Raw genomic sequence first — 14460 nt, 5'->3', positions numbered from 1 at the left:
TCGAGTGAGTATTTGTATTCGTGATCGCATGTTTGTGATCCAACCATTTTTTCTCAAAATCCCACTCGGTTTTGTTACTGTCACTAAGCCTCAAAAAATGTCTAAAAGACAAATTAGACAACTCTAGGAATGGGCAAAAGTAAGTAAATCATTTGATTTTAGTGGGCTAATGAAGCATAATGGCCAAAGTTGACTCCTTCGGATGTGTGAGCATCCTAATTAAGGAAAGAATAATTGGAGGGACAAACCGGTCGAAAAAAACAACAACAAAGAATTAGACACTGATGGGCCAAATCGAGTGAATTATTGGCCCTATGCATGTGGGATTAAAGTTTCACTAGAATCTCAACTGTATAATACAACAATGATATCCTTTTTGAGAAGTTCAGAAATATAACTAGTCCAATATATGCTTTGACCAGAGCCTTGACCTACCGTCCTATGTGGCGCCATTTTTCCATGCTGTCACTATGTCAAACCAAAAATTTTCCAAATCCACGTTGAACCCGTGTCCCAACTGCGTACACCTGGATGCTGGATGCCACGTGCACACTCACTCACTCAACGTATATAAGCAAATAGACAAGAAAATCCTCACACATACATACCATTTCTATGCCTGTTTTTCTAGCAAAATTTACTCATTCTTCTCCAAAATGAACCCCATGGAAATGGCCTCCTCTTCTTCTCATTTGACCCCAGACCAAGAACACTCCATCATGGTCTCAGCTCTCAAGCACGTTATCATCGGCGGTGATAGTGATGATCCCAATGGCACCCGGCTGCTAAAAGCCCTCCAATCTTCCACAAGTACAATGACCAACTTCTTCCCGCCGAATAATGAAGAAGAGATGAAACAGAGTAAGACTGAGATGAGGAAGAAGAAGTACAGGGGAGTCCGACAGAGGAGGTGGGGGAAGTGGGCTGCGGAGATCCGAGACCCCAAGAGAGCAACCCGACTGTGGCTTGGCACGTTTGAGACTGGGGAGGCGGCAGCTAGGGCTTATGACAAGGCGGCCATTGAGTTCCACGGAGCCAAAGCCAAGCTTAACTTCCCATTGTCAGATTATACAGAGGGACAAAGCTCGGAACCACAACCAGAAACTGAAGAGCTTAGAGCCAACTCGTTGGAGAAGAAGAGTGAGAGTGCAGAGACTAGTAAGGAAGATAATTATGATTGGTTTTGGGATATGATGGAAAAGGATGGGCTTCAAGAGTGAATCTTTTTCTAATTTAGACCTTCCACGCAAAGGTGAACAATTGATTAAGCAAGAAAGAGGGCAATAGTCCCTCCCGTGCAAAGAAAGTTTTTAGACCTTCCACACAAAGGTGAACAATTGACTATGGAGTCACCAGCTCGTTCATCAGGCGGAAACTAGAGACTTTTAACACCGATCCAATCAGAAACCTAAATCAGGATGACTATGGATTTTCCTCCACTATAATAATAACATAGCAATACCGTGTGTGAGAGTGATTATGTTTTTTCTTATAACCCGGCCGGTAATGGGATATATTCTCCTTCCTCCACAATTATTTTAGAAGACTTGATGTGACTGATAATTAATATTGTCCAAACTTGTGGGCAGGAAGTGGGTAAGATCTTTTGGCAGTTATTCTGTAAGCCACGTGTCTATTCAAGAGAAAGAAGAAAAGAAAAAGAATAAGATATCATTGGGGTTGGGATTGTTCAATCCAAAAAAAAAAAGGAAAAGACATATAGCATTGCGCTGTCACTAATTCGTAATTCTATCATAGAGAAGAAAGACTATGATATCCTTTGTATTGTTAATAACTGTGTCTCAAATTTTTATTCAATTTTGACATTTGTATTATAAGAATGGTTTGTTCGATTTTTTTTCAAGTTCAATACGTTATTTGTATTACTTAATTTACATTATTTTTATTCGAGTCTATTACATCGTGATCGCAATTAATATTACGAGCGTAAAATTAATTATAATTATTATACACTAACAAATTGAGTTTAGGTTTTTGTAAAGAGAGACCTAACTTTTTGTTGAGAAAGATGTAGCCTTGACTTGGGGCAGCTTTTAGGTAAGAATTTGTGTACAAGTTTCGGTGTTCCGTTACTCGTAATTTCTTACTATTGTCTTATTTCTTATGCTTTGGTTGTGCCTTAGCGCATTTTTGAACTGTGTTGTAAAATAGAGAATCCACTCACAACTACCTTTTACCATTTGAAAAATAAAAAATAAAAAATAAAAAATCATCAACTACCTTTTACCATTTGAAAAATAAAAATAAAAAAATCATCAACAACATGACAAATCAACCTTGTGGTGGAGTCCTCATTGCTTAAAAATATGGTTTAGATGGGTCAAAAACTTGACATGAAACGGATACACGAAGCTATCAATTGACTTGGACCAAATTGACAAGGTGGTTCTGAGGGAAGGTTTGGCTTTGTTACACAATTGGGGCTATATAAAGCAGTGGACATAGTGTGACTGTCAAACCATAAATTCTTTCAAGCCCTTCTTTTGATCCTCTTTATGTGCCTGTGTGTTAGTTATTTGGGTAATTTGCCCTCACATTCTTTCAGATTTACAATAAAAAATAAGTAGATGCAATTTAAGAAAAGTGTGATTCAATTACCCACTAAGTTTGCAAATTTGAACAATAACACTCCCGACCATAATAAGAGTATTAATTGTTCTTTGACTTTTATAAGTCCTTTTATAAGAGTATTAACCTTTATAAGTCCTTTTATTTGACCAAAATGACCCTTAAAAAAAATAAATAAAAATAAATAAATACCACCATTATGGTTGTCAATGCCATATGCATACAGAGAGGGGCGGACCTAGAAAATTTTAAAGGGGGACCAAACTAGTAATATAAAAATAAAATTTTAAAATAATATAAAATTATTGTAAGAATTTTTATTTATTTATTTATTTCTTGGTGCATGTTTAATGCCTTCGCTGAAATAGATGAATTAGTTGTATTACATAATACTAAAACAAAATTTTAATACAAAACTCTGACTTTCCATCTCAAAAAGTAGGAAATATGGTTTTTAAATTTTTTATTATTATTCCATTGTAATATATTAAATATTAAAAGATTTTTTTTAATATTTAAATATTAAATATCACCTTCAAGTAATCACACACAAGTTAATCTTTTTATTTATTAGTATTTATTGAAACATTACCTACCCAATATGTCACATTTTTCTTCCACATAAACGAAGAAAAAGAAAAAGAAAACATGTTACAATAAAATTATATTTATTTTTTTATTCTTAAAGGTCATTTTGATCAATTAATAGGAAGTTACATGAATTGAATATGAGTACCCATATTTCACCCATTGTATAAAAAACCTAAGCAAAGAAAAAAAATTCCTGTCTCATCCTTTCCCTATAAAATTTTCTCTAGATCATGATCCCCTCTCTTTCTCTCTCTAAGATTCTCTCTTTGGTTCTTTTACGTCCCTCTGTCTCTTCAAAATTCTCTCCTCATCAATCATCAAAATTTATTTTGCAAATGAAGTGCCCTCTGATCTTCTCGCTGAGTGGAAACTCTCCGCCGGCACCTTACACTAAACCCCAAGATTGTATGGTATATCTATTGATTATGTCAGCATAGGGCACAATCAATGGCAATGCATGGGCGGAGACAAGGGGGGCTGGTGGGGGCCATGGCACCCCCTATATATATATATATATATGCATGTAAGTCAATACTTTAATTTAACCAGGTAGGTTTAAACTGCCGGCCCCCAAATAAAGGAAAAATATTTCAATTGGTCTCTAACCAGACACATTTTCCGTTTCTTTTGGTCGATTGGTCCTGACATTTTTAACCTTTTATTTTCCTTTTTCGTAACTTCTGTTTCTTTTGGTTCACTTTTTTTGAATTTTTATTTTCTTGTTTTTGCAGTGATTTTGTCTCTCCTTGGCTCTCACACTTTTTTGGTCATTCTCTATTTCTATCTCTCTATTGTCTTTCATTTTTGTTCTTTTGTTCTAGAATTGTGAGCGCAATCCAGCATGAAAATCTATTATTTTGAGCGCAGTCTGGTATGAGATTATATATATCAAATTTTACCCTTTCATTTGTTTTTTGTTTCCAGATCTATTGATTTTGTGATTATTTTTCTTTTTATTTTCAGATTAATAAACGAGCACTGCACGCACTGGATTGAAGGTATGATATTTATCTCAATTTATCAGTATATCAATTTTTTATATTAATTTCTTAAAATATATATTAATTTTACTCTTTCATTTTGTTTTCTGTGTTCCGATATATATATATATATATATATATATATATATATATATATATATATATATATTTTCAGATCTCTTATTTTGAGTTTAACAAAAACGAGCAGTGAATCTCAAAAATCACATCGAACTGAGATACTCCAAATGATGTTTCTCTTCGTTTTTCATTCTATCAAACTTCAATATTAATTTCTATAAAAATAGATTAATTTTCACTCTTTTAATTTCTTTTTCATCTTTATATCTATTAATTTTTAGTTTGTGTTTGTATAAAATGGTGAAAGTTAATGACAAAATAAAAAATTTTAAGGTGAAGTCACCTATAATGAAATGAATCAAATGCTGGAGAATTAAAAATTGGTGAGAGTGGAATCCATGAAAGGAAAGTACACCACTAAATGTGTTAAAAAAGATAATAATAATACACCACTAAATACTAACATTTCTAACATTGCTAGAGAAAAAAACAAAACACCACTACACTGAAATAAAAGAAACGAAAGCTTCACCACTAAAGCGAGTTCTTATCACACAGGCAATTGCGATTATTAGGAAAGTTTAATAAATATAAAAAAAATATGAATATTAAATTATTTTTGACGTAAATTAGTCTTAATTGGATTCTTCTTATAAGATTGGCCCCTCTCCCACGGAATCCACGCCTGGTAATGCTGTGAATGTGTCAAACATATATATATATATATATATATATATATATGTTTGACTCATTGTTTGTACTAGGATGCATCAAGATATTTAGGATAAAAGATATATATATATATATATATATATATATATATATATATACACACATACACATACTAATAAAAACCACGTGCGATGCATTTGATTAAAAGTTATTTTATAATTTTAATTAAAAAATTATAGAAAATTATCAAAATAAATTTTATTTTTAAATAATTAATTAGCAACTTGTTTGAGTAATTACAATTTTAAATATTAATGAAATCAAATATATTATTTTTTTTTGCATATTCATGAATCTTGAGCAACAAATAGTATTATAAGAGTAAAAATCAAAATTTAAGGAGTTACAAAATTTTACTTAAATAATTATTAACTATGATGTAAATACTAATTTTAGATAAATATTAAAAATTCATAATTTTATACCATTAGTCATAATTGTAAATCATAATAGGTCAACAATATAAAATAGTAAAAGATAAAAAGTAAAACTTATTAAGTAACTAAGTGTATAAAATAGTTATAACTACTTTTTTGACTTTGGGTGTAAAGCTTTAATAGAATTTTTTATTTTTTTTGTTTGGATAAGGTAGCTCTAGTGGACTTTTTATTACAATATAAGTTTAACAATAGAATGATATTACTGGACCGATAATTTAAACCCACTATTCGTGAATGTTGAATCGTGATGTGACAATCCAAATATTTTGAATTTTAATTTATATTTATTTTATTATTTTTAGTTGTTAAGATTGATTATTTAATTATAATTGAAGATTCAGATATGATGTTTGAGTTTATAAGAATTGATTTTGAGTTATTGGTTTTTTGTTTTATTAGTATTTGTTTTTAGTAGATTAGTTTTATTTATTTATTAAGTTAGGGGTTTTGATGAAGTTTTGTTACAGGAATGTTAGAAATGTAAGTCTATACATGTATCAGTGATGATGGAAGGAAGACAATGATAATGAAATGAGGGTGGCTGTTTCGTGGAAGATGGAATTGGAATGAAACAAGGAAAGTGCCGGGTCCATTGAAAGTAATTGTTTTGCAGAAGGCTAGGCTTTGTTTGGTGCTCTCTGTGTTTGGTGCTCTCTGTGGTGTGTCTTAGGCTTATCCTTTGCCTTTGATTTTACTCTGAAACACATGGGCAGCATGCGATGGGTGATATATTATTTATACAATGTCTATATGTACAGGGGCACAAATCCTCTGCTGTCCTTAACCTTGCGCTCCACTGCTTAATGTCGTGTTTGGCTTGGCACAACCAAAAAAGGCAACTAACGGCATAGTAAACTTAATGCTAAAGTGCCAGCTGTAAACCAAAAAGAAAAAACAAAAAAAATGAACGAAAAAATGAAAAAGAAAAGTTGAAAAAAGTTGAAAAACACAAAAATTGGCGCGCCGGCTTCTTCACTTTTGTCTTTCCCATTCTTCCCTTTTGGTTTTCTTATTTCTCTCCTTCCCTTTTCGTTTTGTTCCATTATTTCTTTTTAATTTCTTTAATCCAAACCCTAATTTGTCTCTCCTTGTTTCATAAAAAACATATTACTTTTGAATTCCTTTTTTATTCAAAACCTTAATTCTTCCTTCCTCCACTATTTTTACTTTTTATTTCCTTTTTTGAATCAAAACCCAGATTGCAGTGATTTCCTTCCAGAAATTGTTGATTTCTTCAATAAGATTCTCCTCTTTATCTACAGGAAAGAAATCTACAATGGGCCTGAGCTGGTATTTATAGTTTTGTACGCTTGATGGTTGGTAAGGCTTAATCAATGTTATTAATATTATATATTTAATAGTATTGTTCATTTATTGTTCAAAATACAGTGAAATTTTTGTTTTGAACTGGACATTATAGATTTAGAACTGAAATTATGATTATTTTCATTTGTCATCTGTTACCATAAATTATGATATTTTTACTTGAAATTGACATTGGTTAAGCATTCTGGTGAATCTGAAATCTTCGATAATTGAAGGGTTTTCTTTTATAATCTTCAATAAGCATTCTAGTGAATCTGAAATATTCCATAATTGATTTTTTGAACTGAGTTGGCTTCATTAGGTACTGTGGAGGGAAAAATTCCTCTACTAATAAATATCAGCCACGTCATTTAATAAATTGTAACCCCATTTCTTCTGGGCCACAAGGTCTTTAAGCCCAGCTGGGCGAAGCCCAAGAGAACTATCATTAACCCAATACATGATCAACTCTATCTATTGTCGGTCAAATATACAGCTAGGATAAATATTATCCATGATTCAGATCCGATCAATTACATTATCAAATGAGCCTCACAAGGAAGAATCTATATAAAGCAAGAACCCTGTATAGAAGAAAAAAACCTTACATAGAAGAATTTATATGAAGAAAGGTTATTATATAGAAAAAAAGCCTTGTATGGAACATAATGACGAAGGATAATGGTGAATAAAACATAATAGACAAACATGACAATTTTTACCATAATTTATCATTAATTCTTGTATAAATAGAGACAAAAGCCTACAATGAAATATATCAAAATTTCTTTGAATATTTATTGTGCATTATTTTTATTTAGTGTTCTTCTTTTATTCTTTAATTTATTATAATTGACAAATTTTTACACCTACACTTTGGCGCCGTCTGTGAGAATTGTATAGAAATATACCCCCACGAGTGATTAGTTACTTGTTTTTTCGCAACTACGTTCTGAGATGTCAACTAGAGGTAACGCAACTGATTAACAAATGGAGTTGATGCAAAAGATGAGAGAAGAGTTCCTACAGCAGTTCGAAATGCTCAGACAGGCGAACGAAGCTAGCACAACTCAGATCACTCTTTTCTAACAACGAAATGATATCCTCCAGATAGCCATGGAGCAGATCGCCGTCCAATCACCACCAGGCAACACCACCTTGCAAACGGGGCCCAGGAAAGTCTTCCCAATCATGCTGCGCTCCCGGAGGCCGAAGCCGAAGGATGAAGCCCAAGCCAACGGCAATGAGCGAGGGTAGAAGATGGAGAATGAAGCGGGAGCCTCAGAAAACTATCCCCTTCAGCAGACGCAGGAAGAACAGGTTGAATCCACACAGAGGCCTACGGTATTGCTAAACGGAGCCCCAAGAGCCTTCGATGAAAGAAAGCTCCTAAGGATTCGGACGCCAGCAGAGATAGCCAGAGAACACAAGGATTCTTTGATGAAGACTCTGTTCACCGACAAAATAAACTACGTTGAGAGGCCGAAAAAGTTTACCATACTCGTCTTCACGCAATTTAATGGTACTGGGGATCCATCCAGGCATCTCGATCATTACTTCCAGAAGATGGCCATAGATAACCACAATGATCCATTCATGTGCAAGGTATTCCCAACCAGTCTGCGGGAACAGCACTAGAGTGGTTCAAAAATAGGCTTTGCAGTTCAATTCTGAACTATGAAACACTGTGCACTGTGTTCTTAGTGCAATATTGCGGCAACAAGAAGCAGAAGAAGACTATCTCTAGTCTATTCACCATGAGGCAGAAAATGGGAGAACTTCTTTAGGATTTCCTATCTAGGTATAACATGGAAGCATCAGAAATACTAGATTGTCATCCTGCAACAGTTGTAGAGGCATTCAAGATTGCTATGATTCAAGGGTCTAAGTTTCATACTTCTTTAGTCAAGTACTCTCCTGAAGACATACAAAATGCTAGGGCACAGACTTACGTTCGACTTGAGGAAAACGTAGCCAATAGATCTCAACATATAACCCTTGTTACGGTGGAAAATAAACCTCGAGAGAAAGTTTTAGGCTCCAAGGGTCAGAGGGGTCAACAATCCTCGGCGTCAGCAATCTAACCACCAGAGAAAAAGCAAAAAATTGACGAGAAGCAAACCCCTCTCCGAACAACCTTGGCGCGGTTATTTCAGGAGAATAAGGCATGGTTCATGGCCCTCCAGCTAATCATATAGCCTCTAGAACAAAGAGACAAAAGTAAGCATTGTGCTTATCATAGAGATTATGGGCATATTACTAATGATTGCATGACCCTCCGGAGACAAGTGGAATCTATGATAGCTAAAGGAGATCTAGCATAATACATTGGGCCGAAGGATCAGCCGGGGCCAAAGGAGGTCAATCCCAGGAGGGCCGATGGCAGTCAAGTGAAGTTATCCATGTGATATATGGAAAGTCCGAGGAAGATCAAGAACCAGAAGAAGTTTATCGCTTCAGTCTGAGAGCAGTTCACAAGTTGAGGAAATTATCCTTAGTCAATTCGATCTCCCTAGGCAGTATCAGAATCAAATTTAGAGATAAAGATTTGGCTAGGGTACAACTCCCCTATGAAGATCCACTAGTCATCAGCCTCCTAGTAGTAAATTCCCTTATCAAAAGAGTCCTGGTAAACCCTGGGAGTAGCACCAACATCATCACAAAGGCCGGCTTTGAGTGACTGGAGATCCCGTTATCATCTATCAAGGCCTCGTTTGGCCACTTCTGGGAATCGATGGAAGCAAAGTGGACCCTATAGAGGTGATAGATCTATCAGTCACTGCTGCAAAGAGAACACTGAAGGAAAACTTCGTTCTAATGAAAATTCACCCCTCTTACAACTTGATCATGGGAAGATGGTGGATTCACTGAATGAATGGGGTTCCATCTACTCTACATCAAATGATGCGATGTTTATCTCCAGAGGGTAAAGAAGTCATCAACCTTTGGGGAGATCAAGCCTCAGCTATGGAATGCTACATGGTCACGCTAAAGGAAGCGTAAAAGGGCAACAAACCACATGAGTCGAACGTTGTTTCCAAAGTCGCTGCTAAATAGGAATTACAGAGCCCTCTGCCCAGATGCTTGTTAGCAGAGGCAGAGGCACGGAAGTCCACTGAAGAGTTGTTTGAAGCTATTAAAGTTGTTCCAGGCGAGACACAAAAAATTACTTATATAGGATCTTTACTTTCACCCAAGGAAAAAGAAATATTGATCAGAGTCATTCAAAAGAACGCAGATGTATTCGCTTGGGGGCACATGGACATACCAAGGATCAATCCTTCGGTCTCGTGTCACAGCCTCAGAGTCGATCCCTCATTCAAACCAGTCAGACAGAAGCATAGGATATTCGCCCCTAAAAGAAACCAAATAATTACCGACGAGGTGGACAAATTACTTCAAGCAAGCTTCATCAGAGAGGTGTATTACCCCCATTGGCTCTCAAATGCCGTGGTGGTACAGAAGAAGAATGAAAAGTGGAGGGTATGTATAGATTTCACCAACCTCAACAAAGCTTGCCTCAAGGATAGCTTTCCATTACCGAAAACTGACCAAATGGTAGTTGCTACTACAGACTATGAGCAACTTACATTCATTAATGCATACTCCGGATATAATCAGATCCCATGAATCCGGAAGATAAAGAGAAAACATCCTTCATTACAAAGAAAGGGACTTTTTATTACAAAGTTATGCCTTTCAGGCTTAAAAATGACGTGGCTACTTATCAGCGCCTCATCAATAAAATCTTCGGTGAGATGTTGGGCAAAACAGTAGAGGCATACATTGATGACACGGTGGTCAAAAGTAAGAAGAAGGCAGATCATTCCAAACATCTTCAGGAGGTGTTCAACACTTTGAGAAGGTATAAAATGAGGCTGAACCTTTCTAAATGCTCTTTTACGGTGTCATCAGGACAGTTTCTCGGTCATATCATCAATAAAAGGGGGATTGAAACAAGTCCAGCTCAGGCCCAAGCCCTAGTGCAGAATCAAGAGCCTAAGACCCATAGAGATGTACAGGTTTTTACAGGTAGGATAACAGCACTCTGCCAATTCATATCCTGGTTATCAGACAAATGCAAGCCTTTCTTCGATGTTATACGGTCAAAAGATAAGAATATCTATGGGCCACAGCAGCGAGATGATCTCATAAAGCTAAAGCTCTACATGTCTAACCCCCTTATCTTATCTGTACCAAAGTCTGACGAAATTCTCACCACGTACCTTGCAATTTCTACCATAGCTACAAGCACAGCATTGATCTGGAAGGAAGAAGGAAAGCAATACCCAGTCTTTTACACAAGCAAGATAATGACAGATGCTGAAATATGGTACAACAAAGTAGAGAAGATCATACTAGCCTTGATATATGCCAAAAGAAAACTTAGACAATATTTCGAGTCACATCGCATCGTGGTTCTTACAAACTATCTGATACGGGTTATTTTGTCCAAGCTAGATCTGTCAGGAAGCCATTGAACTCAAATTTTTTGACATTTCCTACAAGCCGAAGGCCTCACACAAGGGACAGGCTGTGGCCGATTTCCTCTTGGAGTACTAGGATAAGCCTGAAGAACCGGAACCCCCAGAACCACATTAGGAGCTTTACGTTGATGGCTCCTCAAATCTAACTGGCGTAGGGGCAAGGGTTGTCCTTAAAACTCCAAAAGGAACTATGCTTCAGCTGTCAATCCGGCTGAGTTTCCCTGCTACAAACAACGAAGTCAAATATGAATTTTTGCTAGCTGGACTTTGGTTGACAAACCAACTTTAGGTAAAGTATCTTAAAGTTTTTAGCAACTCACAGCTTATCGTGAACTAGGTGATGGGAAAATACCAGCCAAAAGAGGAAAGGATGAAGGCTTACAAAAAGGTTGTAGAGGCTACTTCTAGTGAATTTGATCAAGTTGAATTTCACCAAATACTGAGAGAAGAAAACTCTGAAGCAGATAAATTGGCTTTTGTAACCTCATCCACAGCTGAGGTCTTGATCTGAATAGTTCCAATTGATATTTTAGAAGAACCCTTGAAGCCTCGTTTAGAAGTTATTGCAATTCCTCAAGGCCCAAGAAAGCCTTGCTGGATGGATCCATTGGAAGATTACCTCAAAAACGGAATCCTCCGATATCAGAAAGCAGAAGTTAGGAAAATAAGGTCTACAGCGGCCAAGTACTTAATTATCAATAATCACCTGTACCGAAGATCATTCTCAGGCCCATACTTAAAGTGTTTGACCCCTGCTGAAGCTCTCAAAGTGATGAAGCAGATACATGGGGGGATTGCGGCAACCATTTAGGCGGAAGATCCCTCATCCATAAGATCTTGACTCAAGGCTATTTCTGCCGTACATAACCAGGAATGCTGAAGAGTACACGAGGAGATGCGATCAGTGTCAGAGCTACGGTCCCATAAAACATCAGCCGGCTGAAGATCTGCATGCAATGGTAAATCCTTGGCCTTTTGCTCAATGGGGGATTGACGTAGTACGCCCACTACCCAAACCTTTTGAACAGAAGGAATACGTATTATTGGCCACTGGCTACTTTACAAAATGGGAAGAGGCTGCAGCTTATTCAAGCATGACTCACGATCAGGTAAAAAACTTCTTGTGGAATAACATAATATGTCGATTCGGAGTTCTGAAAGTTATTGTAATGGACAACGGCAAGAATTTGGATAACAAGCATACTAGGAAATTCTTTGATTAACATTGAATCCACAAAAGTTGGCTGTAGTAAGCCATCCACAGGAAAATGGACAAGCCGAGATAACTAACCGAATCATATTCGACTGTCTAAAGAAGAAGCTGGAGAAGCTTAAGAGCAAGTGGTATGGAAATCTTTCCATGATACTTTGGGCTTACCGAACCACTCCAAGAAGGCTAAGGGGAGAGTCCATTCACAATGGCGTACAGATCCGAGGCCGTAATTCCAATAAAGATAGAATTGCCAACCTTATGTTGATGGAAGGAGGGAATAATCAGTAGTTGGAGCACAGTCTCGATCTCCTAGACGAAAAAAGAGATGCTGCGGCAATAAGACTCGCTTTATACCAATAATAGCTATGAAATAGCTACAATAAGCGGGTCAAACCGAGGAGTTTTGTTGTGGGAGATTGGGTGCTGAAGCAAGAAACGGCATACGTTAAAAAGCTACAACCCAATTGGACTGGACCTTATAGGGTTATCGAAGTAATAGGAAAGGGGCCTACAGGTTAGCCGAGGAAGATGGCCAAACAATTGCACGACCATGGAATGCAATACATCTGAAAAGGTATTACCACTAAGTATGAGCTAGTATGATAGTTCCTTTTTGTTTTCTATTAAATAAGGTCATTTATGATCATAATAATAAAATCTCTTATAACAAGTTATGTCAATTTGTTATACCTTCATAGCCTTATGTATGCAAGTACAAAATACAAAAACTAAGATGCTCCATTAATAATTAGCTAAACACAAAGGGAGAATAATTATTTTAATCTCTTTTTTCGCTATGGAATGAACATTATTTATAATAAGGGGACATTACACTCTATAGATCAATCCGAATTCCATTATGAATAAGTTCCTCACACACAAAACAATACAAAAAAATAAAAAATAAAAACAAGTGCTTTTTTATCCCATAGCGGATGAAATAGGACTTTACCCTCTCTTAATATATGGGTTTGCTGCAGTAAGTCATCGTATTGTAAAGAGGGCCCATTGGCATACAAGGAGGCCCAGCGTAAGCTACGCATAAACCTATATGCCAAAGGACATTCTTTGCAATAATCCACTCTTTTTAAGCCCAAAATATTGCCCAATAAGGTAAACTTACTTTGTTTTATACCACATCGAATAAAAATAATAAAAAAAGGAATGGTTAATATAACCAAATCTCGCTATAAGTAAACGCCAAGGAAGAGTGTCCGTGAAATGAAGGCCCTCAACCAAACGTTTGGGAATCTAATCAGGTCACTATCACTCTTTTTCTTGTCCTTCTCCCACTTTTAAATCCTCGGACCTCAAGAGTCCAAAAGGTATCAGTAAATTCCTCTAAGGCATGAAAGAAAGCCGAGGAACATCAAATCCTCGGACCTTAAAAGTCCGAAGGTATCAATTTAATTCCTCTAAGGCATAAAAGAAAGTCGAGAAACATCAAATCCTCAGACCTCAAGAGTTTAAAGGTATCAATAAAATTCCTCTAAGGTATAAAAAAATGCCAAGGAGCAATAAAGCCTCAGACCTTAAGAGCCTGAAATTATTAATAAAATTCCTCTAAGGCATGAAAGAAAGCCGAGGAACATCAAATCCTTTGACCTCAAGAGTCCGAAGGTATCAATAAAATTCCTCTAAAGCATAAAAGAATGCCGAGGAATATTAAATCCTAGGACTTTGAGATTCCGAAGGCAAACGGCCTTATAAAAATGGGCCTAAACCCAAATGTGGGCAGATACCCCTTATGGATATTCTACTCTCAAGCCCAAGATATCGACTCGATGGAGCTAGGTCTATCAAGTAAATTGTCCCACATTGAACACATATAAGGAAAAAAAAAAAAAAAAAACATTGGTATAATCGCACCACGTAAACTCATGAATAACAAGAAGGGGTCCCTAGATAAATAGATCACCAAGTGGTGTAATAGTCTCCGATCAATGACCTAACTATCACGGGAACCTCTTTCTTGCCCTTCATTTTTCGACTATCTTCGGATCATAAGAATCCGAAGGCCTTCAAAAAGTAAAATTTCTGACAAG

At 36.2% G+C, this 14460-nt stretch overlaps 1 protein-coding gene across 1 annotated transcript; it reads left to right on the top strand.

The window, feature by feature from the left end:
- The first annotated feature begins 671 nt into the window (after positions 1 to 671).
- On the top strand, positions 672 to 7972 carry LOC132316499 (ethylene-responsive transcription factor ERF109-like). The gene is made up of 3 exons (XM_059814973.1): positions 672 to 1158; positions 6609 to 6700; positions 7826 to 7972. The coding sequence occupies exons 1-3, from the start codon at positions 672 to 674 to the stop codon at positions 7970 to 7972; spliced, it is 726 nt and encodes a 241-aa protein (XP_059670956.1).
- The last annotated feature ends 6488 nt before the right edge of the window (positions 7973 to 14460 follow it).

This window comes from Cornus florida, unplaced genomic scaffold (genome assembly GCF_030987335.1).
Source record: "Cornus florida cultivar Cherokee Brave unplaced genomic scaffold, ASM3098733v1 CherokeeBrave_3.0.0_Hap2_Chr07, whole genome shotgun sequence".
In the NCBI taxonomy this organism is placed as follows: domain Eukaryota; kingdom Viridiplantae; phylum Streptophyta; class Magnoliopsida; order Cornales; family Cornaceae; genus Cornus; species Cornus florida.
Note: the sequence above shows the minus strand (reverse complement) of the source record. Positions and strands in the feature narration are given on the sequence as shown.

Excerpts from the sequence above, each read along its gene's own strand:
- LOC132316499 (XM_059814973.1), top strand. The coding sequence starts at position 672 with ATGGCCTCCTCTTCTTCTCATTTGACCCCAGACCAAGAACACTCCATC. Across the intron at positions 1,159-6,608 it reads GAGTGAGAGTGCAGAGACTA|ATTGCAGTGATTTCCTTCCA; the intron begins GTAAGGAAGATA and ends ATCAAAACCCAG. Across the intron at positions 6,701-7,825 it reads TCTACAATGGGCCTGAGCTG|ATAGCCATGGAGCAGATCGC; the intron begins GTATTTATAGTT and ends GATATCCTCCAG.